This window comes from Acanthisitta chloris, unplaced genomic scaffold, assembly GCF_000695815.1.
Source record: "Acanthisitta chloris isolate BGI_N310 unplaced genomic scaffold, ASM69581v1 scaffold27843, whole genome shotgun sequence".
Classification (NCBI taxonomy): Eukaryota; Metazoa; Chordata; class Aves; order Passeriformes; family Acanthisittidae; genus Acanthisitta; species Acanthisitta chloris.
Window position 1 is genome coordinate 1 of NW_008665879.1, and position 21,094 is coordinate 21,094.

General features: G+C 41.0%; 1 protein-coding gene across 1 annotated transcript; it reads left to right on the forward strand.

The window, feature by feature from the left end:
* Positions 1-496: 496 nt before the first annotated feature.
* Positions 497-20,852, forward strand: DNA2 (DNA replication helicase/nuclease 2). Its single transcript, XM_009071918.1, has 20 exons — positions 497-669; positions 1,677-1,860; positions 2,923-3,068; positions 4,527-4,652; positions 5,494-5,713; positions 6,781-6,898; positions 8,819-8,984; positions 10,156-10,350; positions 12,314-12,544; positions 13,016-13,132; positions 13,230-13,339; positions 14,352-14,461; positions 15,606-15,830; positions 16,902-17,095; positions 17,200-17,289; positions 17,383-17,575; positions 19,052-19,141; positions 19,737-19,919; positions 20,032-20,178; positions 20,796-20,852. The coding sequence occupies exons 1-20, from the start codon at positions 524-526 to the stop codon at positions 20,850-20,852; spliced, it is 3,048 nt and encodes a 1,015-aa protein (XP_009070166.1). The 5' UTR covers positions 497-523.
* Positions 20,853-21,094: the final 242 nt, after the last annotated feature.

A 21,094-nucleotide genomic window follows, 5' to 3' on the forward strand; every position in this document is an offset into this window, starting at 1 on the left:
GCCGCTCCGCCTCAGGCTTTGCCGCTGGCCGCGCGGTTACTCGGCCGTCGCTGCCAGTTTTCTGATCGCTTCAGGTTAAGGAGAACACGTCGTTGCTGTGCGTTTGAGACACTTGGGGACTGTGGGAATTAGTATGTGCAGAGAGTTATAATTGACTTATAAACGAACGTGGATATATGGACACCAAAATGAAGCACTGGCTTCAACAAATAGCAAGTTATTTAATATTTCTGCCTCCTTCCTTATGTCTCTTATGTCAAAATACTTGTTTTTCACTCCTGTCATCCAAAGAGGCAGTGTGGAAACATTCCCAGAGAAGTTTCCTACGGTTAAGCCGTATAGGACTGAAAAAACTTCACTAAATATATATCTATAAATACTGAGGATGGTTAAAATTGGGTTTAACTTTGAAGGTTTTCTTGTTTTGGTGTATAGGTTGGCTGTTTTCAAGTAGTGTTGCATCTTGTAACGAGCTGTTAATTACTTCAGTTTTCAGAAGAAAGTGACTGAGTCCCCTGACACAATGCTTAAGCAAGGGCTGGACAACAGATACCGTGTGCTGGAAGTCAGCATAAAGCAGAGAACTGGAGGTGACCCTGAGAAACACCTGACAATTACAGCATTTCCTTCCCTGGAGGATACAGAGCTGTGCATTCTTAGGAACGGCTGGTAATCCCTGCAGAAGTGTAGATGTCTGAAATACTTGATTAAGTCTGTTTTGTTTGTGTTGTCTTTGAGATGAGTTTTACTGCCTTAAAAGTGATACAAAATTCTGAAGCAGCCTTTATCTAATGTTATCTGTATTTTAATGTAATGGACAGCCATCTTGAGAGAACTGATGTCATGTAGCTTGTGTTCAGAGGATATTGCTTCCTTACAGCTTTAATTTGCCTTAGTACTAACAGTGAGGTATTAAATGCCGAGCAGGCTATTTTGTGTAAGTGTAGTCTTGTGTTAATTAGAAGTGTACTTCTAAATTATCTATGTACAAATGTACAAAGTCGTATCTGTAAAACATGAGGGGTTTATGTAGCCTGTTAAAATTACCTCAGTTTGAGTTCTACTGCAGAAGTTTTTTTCAAGAAAAGATATGATCCTAATTTAGGTGTTTGTGCATTGCATGATGTGTTACAAAAGAGAAGACTGGATAGTATTGTGTAACACATGGACATGCACATGCTATTTGGCATTGCTCTGCATTTTATGTCCAAGCCTGAAAGGTGGGAGACAAGTGTAGGACTCCATTTCTTGAAGGACAAAATATTAAAGGCCTTGAACCCTGAAATTTCTAAGTCTATAAAAATATTTTTAGACTTTACTGAGCTTCTAAAAGTAAAATTGTTAAGTAAGAAATTTGATCTCATGGAATGCAGATGCAATATGTCAATATAAAATGTAATGATACCAAAATGGCTCAACATGTCAATCTGGACTTGAAGTCAGCTAGATTTCCCTCCTTTCAGGCTTTCCTGGTGCATGACCTAGTACTCAAAATGATCAAAGTTTTGTCAGTAAAAAATGCCTTTATTCACTTTCAGGATTTATTTAGGTCAAATTCTGAAAGAATCACGGTAACCTCCTGTTTCAAAGTATGTTGGTCTGCTATAGTAATGCCTCATTTCTAATACACTGTGTCCGTAGCTTGCAAATGATTGTTCCCATGTATCACATTGCAGGGAGTCTGTTCCAGTTGTTCCAGGAGACATCATTCATTTGGAAGGGGAGTGTAGCTCCGGCACCTGGCTCATAAATGACCAGTCTGGATACCTGGTGCTGTACCCAGACCTGCTGCTCTCCGGCACTACGATATCCAGCAGCATTCACTGTATGAGGAGAGCAGTGCTGAGTGAGCGCTTTAGGGTACGTGTTGATTCCAGAGTGTCAAATGTAGTTACTAGCTATTGACAATGTTTGCAACATAGAGGAATTTATAATGGGAGCTGCATCTGGTTTAACTTCTCGTGTTTCTTGCAAACTGCAGCTGAAATAGTCCAGTATTCTTAGTACAGCTAGTGGGATAAAGAAATGGTCTTCCTATTTAAAATTCTGAGAATGTCTTTTGATAATCCCTTGCCACATATTGTGTGGATATGAATCCTTTGTGAGGGATGTGCCTCTTGTCAACCATATGAAAACATAGCCACACTTGGCCAAGTAAAGAGCATCTCAAAAAATCCATAAATTCAGTTAAGAATCGGTGTGGACTCACTCTGTAATTGAATCCAGCTGTTGGAACTTGGAAAAAGAAAAAGCTTCTTGTGGTAGTGTCCTTGGTGATATATGGGTGGCAGAGGAGCAACTACTGCGATTTCAAATGAGGAGAACTTCCAGATATGATAGGAATATAAATCCAAATGTGCAAGTGAACTGTAAAGGACTGGTAAACAGCTTGGCTGGTAGTCTGTGACTGAAACAAGGAAACTAAGTACAGGAGACTGACATGGTGTCAGCCCTTCATTAGAGGAGTAATGGGAATAAAATAATTGTTTGGGACAACGCACAGGGTCCTGACTCTGGAATAATGCTGTCACCAGTCCTGAGTGCAACCTGCAAGTGACAAGTGTGTAAGAGATCCTGTAAAACCACAGTGATCAGATTTCCAGTTGTTTGGTGGTGACTCAAGCAGAGGTCATTTTTCACCACTTTCGGTTTGTCTCACCTGTCAATTACATAGGCATTGTATCCTAACAGTATCAGGGCTGGGATAAACATGAGAGATAAAGCAATAGGGGGGATCTATTTACATCTGACTGCTTTCAGAGTCGGGTGTGACTAGACAGCAATTAGTGAGGTAAAAGCTGTCATGATCTTGCAATTAAATAAGTGCAGTCCACGATGTGCAGCAAATGCAGCCCAGAAATTTTATAGAAAAGTTGGCATGAAGTGGGGCTAAATCTTCATGTATTGTAACATCTGTTGCAGGGCTCAGGGTCTGGTTCACGCCAAATGCTTGTCGGTACAATTCTTCATGACATTTTCCAGCAATCGGTAACAAACAACTTGAGCCAAGAAAAAGTACAAGATCTAGCAACTAAAATTGTGCATGGACAAAAGTATCTCAAAGAAATGTAAGTAGCTTCACAGGTATCTTGTGTGTTTGGAAGACAGGGCAGGAGCACTTTGAACTAGCAGGTTAAGTAATGCTTTAAAAACTGTAGTACTAGTATCAGGAGAGTATTCTGCCAAATGACATTGCTCAATGGAAACTGGGTATCTTTTAGTAAGATAATTCAATTTTCAGAGTGTAATTTAATTTGCCTTCCTTGCTGAGCAACTTCTCTAGATCTGGAGTAACTATGTATGGAGTTGTTTTCTTTCAGGCCAAGCAGGTTGGAATGTTTGTGCCTGCAATGTTAGCTTTCCATTCATCTCCCAAAGCAGACTTAGATGTGATGAGCATAATTCATTCTGATCCTCAGGAGATGAACTAGAAACTTGTGGCTGACCAAGCATTGACATGTCTGATATTTTCATAATCTTTATCAGTTTAATTAAAGGCTCAGTTAGAAGACCTTTAACTTATTTTCTCAGCAAAGCTGATAGAAATGCTAGCCAAATAAACAGTTTTCATCTTTCCATCAGCAGGTGGCAAGATGAATGGCTGTAAGTTTCAACATTTCACTGCAGGCTTAATTAAAATCTAATTCTAATAATGTATCAAAAGTATAATCATTATATCTAGACTAATAAATTGTATATTGGGCAGTGTCAATATCTGTTAGCCATAGACGAGCTGGAAGTTAAAGTGGTAATAAGGTTAATTACTCCAGTTCTGTTATGAAGGTGGCTATTTTGAATTGTGGCTGCTAAGATCACTTACAGGCATTTGTGTCACTCTGGGCCTCTCTGGAACTGCTGACCTGCAATTCCTTCTTGCACATGTAGGCTACTGTTTGTTGGGATTGAAGTGTAAATTGCTTAAGTCTGCTGGCTGTGGTCATTGGCACTAGTATGAACCTTTTCGTGCACAACCCACTTGTTGTTTCTCTGTTGCTGCAGACTAATGACATTATTTCCAGTGAATGCTAGCACTGAATTATCTAATGCCACATAATTAGCTTCTATGTAATGTTCTGTCAAAATGTATGTGAAGAGCAAGTAGCAGATCATGACATTCAGACAAAAAGCAAAAGACTTTTTAACATCTTTCTGTCACTGCTGTGTAACTCATAGGAATAACCATTTTTAAATGTGCGAGTCTGGTACTCCTTTCCTGCAGCTGAACTGTTAGTTTTGTTTCAGGACGTGGTATGCTGATGCTTGTGTGGTGCTACACCTGTCACTTCAAAAGTTACATCAGAAATCTCTATTCTAGTATAGTATCTCTCTTGTCATGGATGTTCAGTTGTAGTTTTATGAATTGAGTTGGACCTTAATGAATTTGTCATTACCTACAATTTATAGATGTATATTAAGACTTGACAGTTACTTCCATTAATCTTGTCACTACTCTAGGCAAAATCTCTTTAGCACCAGGAGCAAGTCAATATTTCTTTCTCCATAATGTGCATGGCTTTGTTTTTTAGGTATCACTTAAATCTGAAACAAGCAGAAATAATGCAGGAAGTAGAAGAATATTTGCCATCGTTTTTTAAATGGGCAGAAGACTTCATGCACAATCCAGTGAACAAAAATAAAATGCAACTAAAACTGTAAGAAGCCAGAATTAAAAGTTAAACCATTCTGTGTTGTGTATCTTTTGGCCACTTTTAATTTTTAGAACAATTTTTATGCATATCTCTTCCGTGATTTGGAGCTAATTCATGGCCTCACTGCCACTCTAGCTGATCTTGAGAGCTGCATGTTAAGCTGCCATTGTGAGTACTGGGCAAGACATGAAGCCTGAGGATGAACTGACACAAAAGTCTCATTAGTCGTAAAATCCCTGGGAACAGTATGGTACAAAGTAGAGATTTTTAGTAACTAGAAAGGCAAGCATATTTGAGCTGCTGACTAAGCTAGGAGTTACTGTAGATTTGTGCAAGACTACAAATCAGAATGTGAAACTATCAATCAAATGGAATTCTTCACTAAGATAACAGTTTTTCAGTGACATGATGATTTTGCTCAGCTGCTGCTAAGCTCCTCTGTCTATGGGTTCTTGCTGTTACCTGTGATAGCCACAGGGTGTTAAAGTTTCAGTGAGATGGCAGGGCTGAGTAAAATCTCTGTGCTGCTCTCAAGTATAGATCATTAACTTTTTGTTTTAGAGTGTAGTTATTCAGAAAAGACCAAAAACTACTTACAACAGTTTAAGAGTCTTTTTTTAACTTTGAAATTTAGGTGAATAGCAACACTGCAGTTAGTTTCTGATAAGATGCTGCCTTAGTTAATGGTAAGAGTTTGAGTGAGGGTTAATACATTTGATTTCTGAAGGTAGTGGCTAAAGAACACTTGTGCAAAAACATTACATATTTAATTGTATCACATTTTAATATTTTAATATTAAGAATTAAGGGAAATTGTTAAGTTCTGACTTCATTTTCTTTATAGATCCAGTGATGAAAAACCAGAAGATCTATCCTCCAAGATAGAGATTGTAGATATCTTGGACATTGAAGAGAACATCTGGTCTCCCAGGTTTGGGTTGAAGGGAAAGATTGATGTTACAGCTAGGGTGAAAATCCATCATCAGTCTGGAGTACAGTATAGGGTAATGCCATTGGAGCTCAAGTCTGGCAAGGAGTCTAACTCCGTAGAGCACAGAAGTCAGGTACAAACACCAAATGTCTACTTTGACTGTCAGTGGCTGTATATACTTTTGTGTTTTATTAGATGACCTATTTTGTCAAAAGAATGTGAAACTATTTGTGTGTGGTATAATCTAGATTCATGGATGACTGATCTTGGCATGCCCAAAGCTGCTGGTATAAAATGAAAGTGCACTGAGTAGTGAGAAGTACTTTCAGACACATTTGTAGTATTTTTCCTGACATACCAGCTTTTCAGTCTCTTACTGCATTACAATATTAGGTTGAGGTAAACTGCTTCAGGATTTAGTGTCGTACATGGCTTGATCCAGAGTTAGTAGGCTTGTTATAGCTTTTGAAGATTCCTTTTAATTTAAATCCTTGCTCAGGTTCTTACTGCTAATGACTTCTAGAATACTTGTGATACTAAAGCCTGTTTAGCCATATAAATTATAGAAGTAAATACAGTTTAGAATGTATTTTGGTTTTAATACTGTGCTGGTTTAGCCTGAGACAGAGTTTTATTCACAGTAGTTGGTGTGGGCTGTGTTTTGTATTTGTGCAGGGCACAGGGTTGATAATACAGAGATGTTTTTGTTATTGCTGAGCAGAGCGTGCACAGAACCAAGGCCTTTGCTGCTCCTCATACTGCCATGCTGGTGGGGAGGCTAGGGGAGTACCTGGGAAGCTGGGAGGCGACACAGCCCGGGCACATGACCCAAACAGACCGAATTGATATGCCACACTATATGGCATCATGCTCAGTATGTAAAGTAGGAGCAAGGTTAGGGAGACATGTTTGGAGTGATGGCATTTGTCTTCCCAAGTAACGGTTATGTATGATGGGGCCCTGCTCTCCTGCCTGCCGTGGGAAGTGAGGAATGAAATCCTTGGTTTGCTTTGCTTGTGTGCACAGCTATTGCTTCCCCTATTACACTGTCTTTATCTCAACCCATGAGTTTTCCAGCTTTACCCTTCTGGTTCTCTCCCTGATTTCCCTGGTGAGGGAGTGGCTGTGCGAGGCTTGGTGTCTGGCTGGAGTTAAACCTCCACAAATACACGGCGATAAGATTCTATACCATGTTTGCAGGTTATTCTGTATACGTTGTTGAATTTAGAGCGGAGAGTAGATCCTGAAGCTGGATTTCTTCTTTACCTTAAAACTGGTACCATGTACCCTGTTTCTGGCGCTCGCATGGACCGAAGAGGTAAGGTCGTTCCACTTCACTGGAAACCAGAATTATCTTAACTCCTACTAAAATGTTTAACTTTAATTATAAGGTTTACTCTCATGAAACTATCTGTACTTAGGGATGTATCTTTGTTGTAATGTTCCTACTGCCAATAAGCTTCCGTTAAAAACTTGATGCATAGAATCATATAATTTTAGGGGTTGGAATGGACCTTACAGATTATTAGTCCCAATGCCCTGTCATGGCTTAGCAACTGCATCCGCCAGTTCTCTCAGGACCCAAGGATGAATCTCATCAGGAGCCATGGACTTAGATGGTCTCGAACCTGATCCTCTTCTGCAGTGGGCTCAGGGGTTTCATCCTCCCAGTCTCTACCTTTGCCCCTCTTGGTCTGGTCAGAATGGCTAGAGCACTTGGAGTTGAAGACTGAGGAAAAGAAGTGATTAAGAACCTCAGCCTTTTTTATATCCAGGGTAGCCAGTTCTCCCGTTTCCTTCTGGAGAGGGCCCACACTATCCCTAGCCTTCCTTTCACATGTGGCATACCTGTAGAAGCCCTTCTTGTTATCCCTAATGTCCCTCAATTCCAATAGTGCCTTAGCCTCCCTGGCTGTCTCTAGCTTCTCTTACAACTTCTCTGTATTTCTCCCAGTCCATTTGTCCTACCACCTCCTGAAGGTCTCTTTTTTTCCCTGGGTTTCCTCAGCACTTCCTTATCCATCCATGGAGGCCATCTGGCATTTTTGCCCGATTTCCTCTGTGTCAGGATGCATTGCGACTGAGTAGATGATCCTTGAGTATCAGCCAGCAGTCTTGGCCCCTCTGCCTTCCAGGGCTTTGTCCCAAGGGACTCTGCAAAAAAGGTCCTTGGAGAGGCCAAAGTCTGCTGTCTTGAAGTTCAGGGCAGTGAGTTTGCTGTTGCACCTTCCTCACCGTCCTGAGGATCTCGAACTCCACCACCTCATGGTCGCTAGATCCAAGGCTGCCTTGGAACACCACGTTCCTCACCAGCCCCTCCCTATTGGTGAGCACGAGGTCCAGCATGGCTCCTCTTCTTGTTGGTTCCTCGATCATCCGTGTAAGGAAGTTATCATTAACACATTTGAGGAACCTCTGGGATTGCCTATGCACTGCCATGTTGCTCTCCCAGCAGATATCGGGGTGATTGAAATCCCCCATGAGGGCCAAATGCTTGTAAGCTTGAGGCTGTTTGCATCTGTCTGAAGAGTTCTTTGTCCACACCCTCCTCCTGACCAGGTGGTCTGTAGCAGACCCTCACTATAACATCCCCTGTCCCAACCCTCCCCTTAATCTTGATTATTCCCTCATCTGTCCCCAGGCTGAGCTCCACACTCTCCAGTTGCTTACTGACATAGAGGGCTACTCCTCATCTCCTCAGCCTGTCTTTCCTGAAGCCTGAAACCCTTCATTCTGTGCTCCAGTCATAGGACCCAATCAAGTGCCCCCCATCAGTCCTGGTCGGACCAGGCTTGCCTGTGTAAATTCCCAAGGACTGAGTACCCAAAGCCTTCACTCTGGCACCATTGTTGCAACCAGCTATTGACCTTCCAGATTCGTCTGGCCATCTCATACCCCTTACTCTGGACCACACAGATTGATGTGAAGATCACTTGTGCTCCAGAGCCCTTTATCATCTCTCCTAGGGCTCTGAAGTCTTTCCTGATGTTTTTTTAGTCCTCTGTTGGTTATCACTAGTTCCCACATGGAATACTAACAGCAGGTAGTAGTCAGTGGATTTGACTTGGAGTTTAATTGTTGACAGTGGATTTAACTGTGGTTTTTTTTAATGTGGCACAAGGACTTTGCTATGGGAATAATCCCTTCGTAACTAACTAAAATGTTGATAGCTAGTTACTTTTGAGTTAGAAATTTTTGCAAACAAAAGCCTCAGCTTAGTTTGTTCTTTTCTTGACAGAATTAATGAAGTTAAGAAATCATGTGGCCTTCTACTTAACACACAGTACCTGTAAATCTGCTGTGGGAAGGCAGCATTCACAGCTTGCTGCTTTGCCTCCTGTGATTGATGACAGCCAAGCTTGTAAATATTGCTCCCAAAGGAACAATTGCTTTCTGTACAGCAGGTAAAAAAAATCTGACTAATGTTTTTAACTCATCATAGCTTTTGATACAGTGATTTAATTTTTTTTGTGGTTGACAGTTTCCTATGTATGTGTCAAGGACTTTTGCACCCTCAAAGAATCTTCCATAGACCCCTCTGCAACTTCTGTAGTGCAGGTCCTGGTCTCTCAGAAACTCAATATATTTGCTCAGGTACACCCTCTTCCAGACAAGTCTCAACAAAAGGCTTGATGGCAATAACAGATCTGTTATATCTAGGTTAATAACAACTAAGATTTGACAAAGCTATGTTCTCACAGCTCTCTGAAGGAGGCAGTCTTCTGGGCATGAACTATGGCTGGACAGCAGCTCTTTCACTTCGCACAAGTAACACACTGATATTACCTTGCTGAGGTGTTACTCTGTCTCCTGTCAAAGAGAAGTTATGAGCAAGTGTTTGATAAATTTCACATTATTGAATTGTTTTTACAACTGTTAAAATTTTTAGTCTTTATGCTGCAGAAAACCAAAACAAAATTGTGTACTGAAGAGATCACATGACATATGCTAGAACTGGAGTGGTGGGGTGGTTTTGTGTAAATAGAATGCCTGATTGTTTTTAAAATTGCAGGGGTAAAAGTGTGTGTTGAGGGAGATGGCTCTGTGGGCATGCAATATGTTTGCCAAATGCTACTTCTGACACGCAGTTGTTACAGCAATAGCATTGTTACTAGCTGGGTAGCTATTTACTTCTGAACTAACTTGCTTCTCTTTGGTTGTATTTTGTATACCTTGTTAGGTACAATGTTGATATTTAGTTTTGAGTTAATATACAAGCAAACTTCAAGGCAGTTTAACTGTTAAACCCCCATTGCTTAGCTAAATCTCTGTAGTATTTGTATGTTACAATAAAAGGGATAAAAGATGAATTATACAAATGCATACAGTACTGACTTCAAAATGCCTTTAGCTGGTCTTTGACTAACTTGTCCTTGATAATTCAAAATCATAGAGAAGATGTAATGTTACTAATTTAAGATCATTCCTATGAACAAAGGATACAGATTCAACTTCATTTCAGTGGTGATTATCTGATATGTTGCAGTATATATTCAGATTGTCACTATGTACATAGGCACTTGCAGGAAAAAAGGATACAAGTTTACTTTCCCCCGTGGTTGGTTCTATTCCTAGAGCTGTAGAGCAGAAGATGGCCAGTGTGTCCTTTCCTCCTGCTATGGTACCTCTTATTGACAGAGAGACCCAGCACCTGAAACCCTCCCACCTAGAGTACTTCAGCCTGTGGTATCTGATGTTAACCTTGGAGCTGCAAAGTGGAGAGCATAAAAAGGGATATAAAAATATATGGATGACACCTTCTTTGGAAAGGTGAGACGTAATTTCTAACCTGGATCAAATGATGCTTCTTTCAGTAATTGAAAGTCAGACATTGTCCACTTGTATACTCACTGTGAGGAAAACTTGTAGAAATAGTAAAATATACTGCTTGCCTAGGTAGTTTTACTGAGATGTGACCTAATGGGGCCTAATAGATTTACTGGTTCTGTATTTGCACTATGATGTCCCTTGCGGGGCAGCACACGTGGAGGCCAGTGAGGAGTCGTGTCCCTCAGGGGGTGGTGCTGGGGTTGACACTGTTCAACATCTCTGTTGGTAATATGGACAGTGGGATTAAGTGCACCCTCAGCAATTTCTCTGACCACACCACGCTGTTTGAGGCAGTTGACGTGGTGGAGAGAAGGGATGTGCCATCCGGAGGGACCTTGACAGGCTTGAGATGTGGAACAATGCAAACATCATGGTGTTTAACAAAATGAAGTGCAAGGTCCTACACCTGGGCCATGGCAATCCCAGGCACAGCTACTGCTTGGGTCAGGAAGTAATTGAAACCAGCAGTGAGGAGAAAAGACTTGGGAGTGACAGTGGATGAGAAGCTCAGCATGAGTTGCAGTGTGCACTAGCAGTCCAGAATCCTGGGCTGCATGCAAACGAGTGTGGGCAGCAGGTCAAAAGAGGCGATTCTCCCCTCTGCTCTCGTGAGGCCCACCTGGAATACTGCACACAGTTCTGGTGTCCTCAGCATAAGAAGGACATGGAACTGTTGCAGCAAGTCCAGAGGAGGCCACAAAGTTGCTGAGAGGACTGGAGCATCTCCCCTGTGAGGACAGGCTGAGGGAGTTGGGGCTGTTCAGCCTGGAGAAGAGAAGACTGTGTGGAGACCTCAGAGCAACTTTTCAGTATCTGAAGGGCCTACAAGGGGCCAGAGAGGGACTCTGTGTTAGGAACTGCAGTGATAGGACAAGGGGTAATGGGTTCAAACTGAAGGAGGGGAAGTTTAGGCTGGAAAAAAGTTTTTTCTCGTGTGGGTGGTGAGACACTGTCCCAGGGGGCCCAGGGAGGCTGTGGCTGCCCCAACCCTGGCAGTGTTCACAGCCAGGCTGGATGAGCCTTGAGCAACCTGCTCTGGTGGGAGGTGTCCCTGCCCAGGGCAGGGGTTGGGACTAGATGATCTCTAAACTCCATTCCAACCCCTAAAATTCTATGATTCTCTGTTTGTTTGTTGTTGTTAAGTCACACATAGGAAGCTGTGTACTTCAGCCTCAGCCTTCAGAAGCAAAAGTGGTATAATTTGATGTCATTTGTGTCTCTGCTGGCAGAGGCTGGTGCTGCCTGTGAGCACAGCTGATTGTGCTGTTTCTGAAGGGTCAGTTGACACAATGATCTGCTTTATAGTGTAATCCTAGGCATGGCCATGAGTGTGGATGAAAATAGACTCAGGGCTGTAAGCTGAGTTAACATGTTATGTGTCACCTGGTCAAGCAGCTGTGAAAAAATAATTGGTGGTTTGCAAGCCCATTTCAAGGCATCTGTAGAAAGGAAGTATAGCTAAGATACTGGAAGTGAAATGAACAACTCCATAAGCAAATATGGAACATCTTAGTGAAGTAGATCTAGTACTCATTTTGAAAAAGGAAATTATAGATAAATTCAGTCTAAATATTAGAGTCTGTTCTTGGAGCAAATACAACAATTCTGCATATTTTTATAATCCTTTTCTGGTCAAAGTGACTATTGTAAAGTGACTGTTCAGTCTTCCTGTCTTCCTAGTTCTTGTTGTGCATTTGTGTTTGTTTTGGGTTTTTTTGGGTTGGTTTTTTGTGTGGGGTTTTTTTGTTTGGTTGGTTGGTTTTGGGTTGGTTTTTTTTGTTGCTCAGATGATTTCTTTTTGTATTTTGGTTGTGGGTTGTCTTTTTTTTAACTTGTGTTTTTTTCTTAATGTTTCTCTCACTGAGAGGATCTTAAAATATGTTTCTTTTTCTAATATATTCAGAGAGAAGGCTGGAGAATGCATTGGAAACATGCTCAGGGTTGATGAAGTATGTGAAATTTCTGAGGGACAGTACCTACATGTGTTCCAGCGTAGAAATGGTGCCGTGCCTGGAACAAACCTGTTGGTTGGTGATCGAGTGGTTGTGAGTGGAGAGGAAAAGGGTTTACTTGGTTTGGCTACTGGTTATGTTAGAGAAGTCAGTGGAACAGAAGTCTCCTGTTTGTTGGGCAGGTAATAAAACAAAAGGAAAAGTATCTGTTTGAAGACACCATAGTACTGGCTTTAGTAAGGGCACTTGTAGGTGTCCAGAAAGCTCTGACATGTTCTAAACACTTCTTGCTGGGCTTGGGGTGATGCCCTGTTAATGCCCTGAAAATGTAAATACTTGGTCCCTGTATATGCCTGCCTATTTAACCAGGTTATTTGAATAAAAACATATTTAAACTCTATTTACTTTTGTCTCACACATGAGACTATGTGGTAAAGTGATTATTGTGTTAATGATAACTTTCATTATTCAGTCTATATTGTCTTTAAATTGGGCTCATGTTCTATTTAGATGAGTTAACAATGTATTTCTATTTGCTATTGCTTCACTCTGGGATCTCTGGAAGATCCAATTTAACATGTAGTAATAAGGCTTTAATCATCAACGTACTGCTCGCAAACAATTATTTTGTCCATGTTTCTGTCATTCTTGAGGGATTTGTCAAAGCTCCCCAAGAACACCACATTTCGGTTGGATCATGAAGAAGGAGATTTTGGTACTGGAGTCCCTTTTGAAAACCTTTCTAAATTAATGGAAGATTCCCCAGTCAGGTATGAAAAATAATTTTACACTTTCAATATTTTCAGATAAAGTTTTTTGACTGGTAACTCTTGTCACTCCTTTGTTTTGTTTTTTCTTTACCCACAGTGAAAGGCTTCGCAACCTGATAATTGACTTCAACAGACCACGTTTTATTCAGCACTTGAGCTCAGTCCTTCCTCCAGGAGCAAAGGAAACTGTTGCAAATATTTTAAAAGGTACAAAGTGACTTTCCCCAAACTCCTCTACTCCGTAGTGTGTTTCCGTAGCCAAAGCATTTCTCATGCTAAATAGAAGGGTTTTCTCGTGTTTTGGGGTCCAGTGATAGGTCTTAGCTTAAAAGTTAAAACCAAGTTCTTGCCTTGCATGTCTTCCAACTCGTTAAAGCCTAATGTAATCACAGGAAGACCTGCCCAGATACTTTTGCTAGTTGCTGCAGCTTGCAGTTTCAAACAATGTGCCATATGGTTATCTCTCTAGCCTTTACAAAAGGAAGGAACTTGGGATAGAGGAAGCAGACCTTGAGGGAGTGGAAGGACATGGGCTTCAGTGTAAGCATTTACTTGTGTAATCACCCTTGCTGACTTGCTGGCTGCTCCCTGCTGTGTGATGCTTTGTGGCCTTTGTTTAACAACAGAACTTGTTTGGGTATGGTGTGGTACCTCATATTTGGTGGAAATATTTCATTGTCCTCTGTCAGAGTTGCCTGTGAAAACAGATATTTAACTGAATTCTCCTACAGCAAGTAGAATTTTTTATAAAAACTCAGTTTGAAGACTGACTTTGCTTGAGCTTTGTCTAGCCCAAATAGCTTGTTTGCATCAGACTGGGGAAAACCAGCTCTGATACAATGTTTGTTCTAAGCTGGATGGTGCTGTATGTGCAACTAATTTCCTTTTGCTGTGAGCTATGTGTTGGAACATGAAAGTGGGTATGACCAAACAGAAATGCCTATGCACAGTATATGGATGTGTGAATATAAGATACTAGAAAAAAAAGTCACAGAAGGTCTAAAAATAAAAATGTATTCAGTGACTTTTTTCTAGGGCTATAGTGCAGACCCGTGACTATATATCTTGTGTCACATCTTCATTAGAACCTACAGACTGTGCTCAGTTCTTGCCTTTATTAAGGGCTTCAGCAGAGGAGAAAGTTATAGTCTTGCTTTATTAACTTTAGCAGTTATTACAATTATGATATAGCAGTTCCATTTTTGATTTTTTCTTGAAGGTCTAAACAAGCCTCAGAAACAGGCAATGAAACAAGTGCTGCTTTCGAAAGACTACACACTTATAGTGGGTATGCCTGGAACAGGAAAAACGACTACAATATGTGCTCTAGTAAGAACATGTACCTTGGTGTTCCATTTTTTTGGTGAGATTTAGAAGGTAGCATTAAACAGACTGTATAAAACATACTGTCCAAAATTAATTGTCATGACTTATGTAATGGTGTCTGTATGATTCCAAAAAAGAAATGTCTACTTCTTTACCTAAGATCCAATATTTGGTAGAACCAAAATTGCTTTTTGTGGAGTAGGATTTTCTATTGCTTATGTAGGAGGGAGGAGATTGAAGTGTGGTATTTAATCACTTCACAGAATAATCAGAGTTGGAAGGGACCCTTGAGGATCATCTAGTCCAACTCCTGTCCCTGCACAGAACATTCCTGAGAATTGCACCATGTGCCTGAGAGTGTTGTCCAAATGCCTCTTGAACTCTATCAGGCTTGGGACTGTCACATCTTCCCTGGGGAGCCTGTAAGCATCCCTTTTGTGACGCTTTAGTGTTTATTCTTTGGCTCCAAGTATCAGCAAGTCCTCAAACTCTGAGTTACACCTCAAAAAAGGGACTCCTTGGGAAGCCAGTAACTTGTCCATTGTAAATTGTGTAAACCCATGGGGCTGAAGCTATGTGCAGCCAGCTGGACATTTCCTCTAGCTGGTGGCAGCTCCTCTTTTCCTCAGGAATGGACTGTAGGAGCGTACTGCATTCAGGCTCTGGGCTGGGTGAATTTTTCTTGAAATAGCACTATCATCCCACTTCCAGTTGTTATCTGCTCACGTGGAAAGAGGAGACTGAAGAGCATGCAGCTGCTGCTAGCATCAGATCGGCCCCTTCCACTCAACCTGTTGTGGCTAAAATGCCATGGAGAACAGTGCTGTGGGAGTGGGCTGCATCCCTTCTTCTGGCACTGGGAGTCTTGAAAGTGCAATTCCTTCTTTCCAGCACAGTTTGTGAGTGTGCATACGTGTTGTCAGCTCTGGCTGCGGCAGCAGAATGAGCTGCAGTTTATGGGAACCAGCAGGACTATTGCCTGTACCGACAGTGGCTAACTGACAGATTAGGAATACTGATGTTAATGAAGTCATGCTTGTTACTGGCTCTCTTCAAAACCCCCTATGGTTTTTACCTTGTCAAATGTGGGATTGCTGACTCTTGTTGATGAACTAATAAGCTTTTCTTTCCCTTTGCTACTCGTTAGGTGAGAATTCTTTCTGCTTGTGGCTTCAGTGTTCTTCTGACTAGTTTTACACACACAGCTGTAGACAATGCCCTGCTGAAGTTAGCCAAATTCAAAGTTGGTTTCTTGCGCTTGGGGCGAGCTCAGAAGGTTCATCCAGATATTCAGAAATATACAGAAGAAGACATTTGCAGGTCCAAATCAATTAAATCTGTAACAGATTTGGAAGAGGTCTATAACAGTCAGGTAAGAAAAGTGGTTTTTGCTAACCCTGCATATTATTAAGGGTAATTATGTTAGTATTTTGTGTTTGAATGCTGCAGAAAGGAACCCATCCCAAGGGTATCCAGTGCTGTGAAAAATCTGAGCTGAAAAAGATACTCAATCTCTGCAGTGCTTCAAATTCTTTATAGCCAATGATGGCCCACATTAACAGTCTGAAGGTTGAGAAGCACTGTTTATGTGCACACAGTCACTTACCATTGTAACTAGTAAGTCCCAAAGACTCCAGTGCTTGTATCTGAGATCTCGTGTGGGAGAGTGGTGATTAACAGCTGCAACCTCCTCTGGCATTATTCCCATGCTGCTGCTGTTTGTCCCTTCTCCCTCCCACTTGTGCTCTGCCATTAGTACAAGCTGCAGATGGGGAAGAGTGGAATGATGTGGAGCTCACCTGATCAAACTCTTATTTTTGATTGCAAGATTAGTGCTGTCTGTGTGAATATTAGTGCAAACCATAGTGGGTCAATATGAGTTAGTGGCAGCTTGAAATTAAATGAGCTGAAAGAATAAAGCTTGATGGTGGTTTGGGTAAATGCCAGCTTCACAAAAGGTGCCATTTCTTTTTTCATTGATAAGCATTGCAGGGGAACAGTTGAAGTGATAAGGGAAGTGACTTAAAATTTCATACTTGGGTAATTTTGGATTGTAGTGGAAGCACAGCCATGGAAAGAGCTGTGCTTCTGTTTTATCATTTCTTTGCAATTAAAAAATCCAAACCACCTACATTTTAACAGTAGCTATCTCAGCACACCCCATGAACGGTACGTGCGTGGAACCTGGCATCATTCTAACACATGGCAGGAACACATGACAGATTATTTGCTGCAGTCTGCTCTAAAGCTGTTTTTGTTTGTCACTTGCAATTGGTGCAAGAATATGTCAGGCCAATATGTGTCTTATTTCGAGGATAAATAATCTGATTTATTTTACATTTTGGTTTAGTTTAATGGGAAATAGTAATTTTTATTTTAACCTGGAAAAGGTGCTAAAGAATATAAGATGTACCTTTTCCTAAAAGTGTCTCTCAATTTTCAGCTGGTAGTGGCAACGTCTTGCATGGGGGTAAATCACCCCATTTTCGTTCAGAAGCAGTTTGATTTCTGTATAGTTGATGAAGCTTCCCAGATAAGCCAGCTCATCTGCCTGGGCCCTCTGTTCTGCTCCAAAAGATTTGTGCTGGTGGGGGATCATCAGCAGCTGCCTCCACTTGTGCTGAATGCAGAAGCAAGGTAAGATTAAATGCTGCTGGACAGTTACTAGTAATGAATTCTAGGATGGTTCTTGCAATGTTCTGACTGACACACTTCTGGGTTTTGTCTTTGTGTTTTAACAGAGATCTTGGCATGAGTGAAAGCTTATTTAAAAGGCTGGAACAAAACCAAAATGCTGTTGTCCAATTAACTGTGCAATACAGAATGAACAGGTGCTGTAAACTTTTCTTTATTACATTCTGTTTTTAATGTGGGATTGAAATGGCAAGTTCTGATGCCTTTTCTTGTTTTTTTAAAATCTGTAGTAAAATCATGTCACTGAGTAACATGTTAGTGTATGAAGGCAAACTGCAATGTGGCTCAGAGAAGGTGTCAAATGCCACTGTTAAGTTGCCCAACCTAAAAAAATTGAAACTGGACCTTGGGGATGCTTCAAAATCCTGGCTGAAGGAAGTGCTTGATCCAGACACACCTGTGTGTTTCCTGAACACGGAGAAGGTAAAGTTCATTGTTCTTCTTTCAACAGTGTATTGCGATGCAAATTCTCAATACACTCAACAGATAAAACTTTATACAGCTTAGGTAGGGTGAAATGGGGAACTTTAAAAAATGGTTTTCTAGTTGCATGTAAAATGTGCAACACGCAGAAGTGTTGGTGTAGCTGATCAGTTGGGGTGGTACAGCTACTGCTGGAAACTGCACCTGAGAACAGCTGAACAGTTTAATTCAGGTATTATTTCAGAAAACACTGAATGTGCTATGAACTTTGTTCTCCTGTCCAGTGTAGCTCAAAGTGTGTGGCCACACTGATGCCCTTGCAACTAGGGAATGGCCTCTTTCCAGTGGCTGAGGGTCTGTGGGGTAGAAGCTGTGTGCCAGTGGCAGAACAGCTATAATCCTACATGGAATTTTGCAGATATTCCATATGCTGAAGTGTAAGGGAGAAGTAAGTTGGTTGAGGTGTGTCCTTTCATGGAGACTCAATTTTTGGCTGGAAAAATAAAACTCTGGAGTTGATAAAAATTTCATGAACAAAGTGACTTCTAAGAAAATTGAGGAAGAGTTTAAATACTCGTGGAAAAAGATTAATAAATTAGTACATGTTTGTGGTCTCCAGTACTTGTCACTGTTGTTGGCGACTGGATTATGAAGATTTGAGTCTTTCCTCTTACTGAGCAGGTTTTATGTTGATTCCTATTAATAGTGTTTTGCCAAAAATTGTACCAACTGATGATCTTTTATGCTGTTTCTGGAAAGAACTTTCCATTTTCTGTGCCCTCTAGGACATTCTACAGGATTTGTATTTTTTAATAACAATTCTGATAGAATCCCTTTAACAGGGGGTACAAACAGGGAGAAAGGTGAGGAAAAATATGACATTATCATGTACTATGCTTTTCAAAAAAAAAAGAAAAAATATTGTTTTCTGTTTAACAATACAACATGTTTGTGACAGTAACTGGAAATCTGTTTTTTCTTTTCTGCCAAACCTGTTTCAGTCTGCACTTCTCTGATGCCTTGGGGCTGTGTGTTGAAAAATTGCATCCTTGATTTAAGGCAAATCTCCTGAGCAATTCTAGGCCCTAGTTATTTTTGTTGGGGGTTCTGTGGGTGTGCTGTGCAGTCATGAGAAATATAAATGTAAGCATTTGATCATAAGCACAGCCCAGCAAAACATGGAGTTTGGAGGCTTTTAAGGTGTGATGTTTTCAGAATAGTGAGTTGAAAAGGAATAAAGGTAAAAGTAATTGTGATGGGATTCTGAGAGTGTCGCTATAAGTCAGACTATGCCTCCTCTCATTTGAAGTGGGAATGCTGTTAGAAAAATTGGGAAGAATAATCCTTCATGCCATGGAATGGGGAAAAGGAACATATAAATGAGTATATAAACCCACATGCAAGTCCGTGAATCAGGGATCAGAATGCAGCTTGCCACTGCAGACAGCAAAATGCTTCTTGTTTGTATTTTCAAAGGTCCCAGCACCAGAACATGCAGAAAAAGCTGGCATAAGTAACGTGACAGAGGCTAAAATAGTTCTCTTCATCACATCCTTATTTCTGAAGGTATCTTTTGCTTTGTTACATGGTTTGTAGGGACAGGTTTAGAATTAATGGGGTTTTCATTGCTCTAGTAGTGATAACTGCATGTATTGGGTTATTCTTTCAGGGATAATCTTACTGATACATTGAGGGTTGGCTGCGTGTCAGTATAGTGAGGAGCCCGAGCCTGCATTTCCTTCCCGATCCCTCGCCTGGTTTGATTTGAGATGCAAAAATAAAAAGCTGGATGCCTAATTCATTTAAAAAATGAGGACTTTCTTGGGAGGGAGTGGAGAGGATTTGCCTTTATTTCTCATTTCATCCAGTCAGCCTCAGGAGTAGTTCGGACTAGGACTTCTGAATGCTCACCTCACAGTTTTAGCGAGAAAGAAAAATGAGGATTTCAAGGGTTAATACAAAGTTAATACAAAGCTTAGGACCTTGCAGTGGCTGATAGGCTTTATTTTCTTTAGTTAATACCAGTTATACCTAGAGTTCCATTGATGACTTAGTGTATGTACAATATCTTGCAGCATTGTTAAAAAAAAAATCCTTGGGGGTCTTCTGACAGAATGAGTTTCCCAAGCCAACTGCAGTTTTTTTCTCCTCCTTCACTCAGGCTGGCTGTAAGCCTTCAGACATTGGCATTATATCACCATACAGGCATCAACTGAAAACAATCACTGATTTGATGGCAAAAATGAAGGAGAACAGAGTGGAAGTCAACACAGTCGACAAATACCAAGGAAGAGACAAAAGTATCATAATTGTGTCTTTTGTTAGGAGCAGTAATGACGAGAATGTAAGTTGATCATATTGACTTGGTTTCATTCAGTTTCAGTAGTTAGGTTGGAAACAAATGTTTCGCTTGCATAAAAGAGGAAAAATAAAAGCCAGTGGCGTGTGTTTCGCAGCTCGGGGCCCTGCTGAAGGACTGGCGCCGCCTGACTGTTGCCATCACAAGAGCCAAGCACAAGCTGGTCATGGTGGGCTGTGTTCCCTCCCTGTGCTGTTATCCTCCCTTGGAGAAGCTCCTCTGCCATTTGCAGTCCCAGGCAATGATATCCTTTTTCTCCAGACTAACTTGGGAAAGGGAAAAGGTGAGACTGACTTACAGAGATTCGAGGTAAGGATGGGAAGATCTTTGATTATTTAGGTTATTCTTTTAACAGTGATTGGCAACACAGATAATGTGCTAGTTAAATATGAAGGAATTATACTTGAGATCAAGCTGGTGCGTGCATTTAGAACCTTCGCTGTCTTCAAAAGCAGAAGAAGTCCATGCTGACTTGCAAGTAAACCTTGACATAATTTTTTCGATTTTGAGGCCTGAATCTTTAATTTTTAATGCTTTTGCATTTTTTTCTGTGATCATTCCAGTTTGTTGCCATCTTAATGTCAGTGTGATTGCTTTCCTCAGAAGTGCCATGCACTTCAACACATCTGCTTCATGAAGAGTGTTGCTGGAAGGGAAAATGGTGTCACTTTCAGAGAATTTGTTATTTTTTTTCTCTCTGGCATTGTACTGAGCAAGCTTTAGCAATGGCTGTTTCCATCTCATGTTTAAACAGGAAATACCTTGTTAGGTGCTTTCTTTGCAAATACCAGTATGTATTCAAACAGGTTTTTTGGTTCTGTGAAGGCAATATGTTGTCAAAATGCTTCCTTAATGTGCTACATTTTCAGTCTTCCGGCTGGGGCTCATGACAGTATCCACAGATGTAGCATCTTGTGAGTGTGAAGTTGGAGAATTCCACAGGCATTTATATCTTTCTTTCTGCTGTTCCTTAATGTAAATAGCTCTTTGGTGAGGTGTGAGTGCTGTGTTCAGGCTGAATGAGGCCAAAGCAGGAAACGTGCAACTACTGTAAGTTTCCTTTCAGTAATGTAACACCCGTTTCTAAGCTGATGGTTACAATGGTACTAAAGCACCTAGCTTGAAGCAAACTGGGAATTCGAGGTGCTCTGCTTCTTCAT

Bases quoted from the DNA above. Each gene is read 5' to 3' on its own strand.
- DNA2 (XM_009071918.1), top strand. From the start codon at position 524: ATGCTTAAGCAAGGGCTGGACAACAGATACCGTGTGCTGGAAGTCAGC. The intron at 670-1,676 runs GTAATCCCTGCA...ATCACATTGCAG, and splicing joins TGCATTCTTAGGAACGGCTG to GGAGTCTGTTCCAGTTGTTC. The intron at 20,179-20,795 runs ATATCCTTTTTC...TTAATGTGCTAC, and splicing joins ATTTGCAGTCCCAGGCAATG to ATTTTCAGTCTTCCGGCTGG.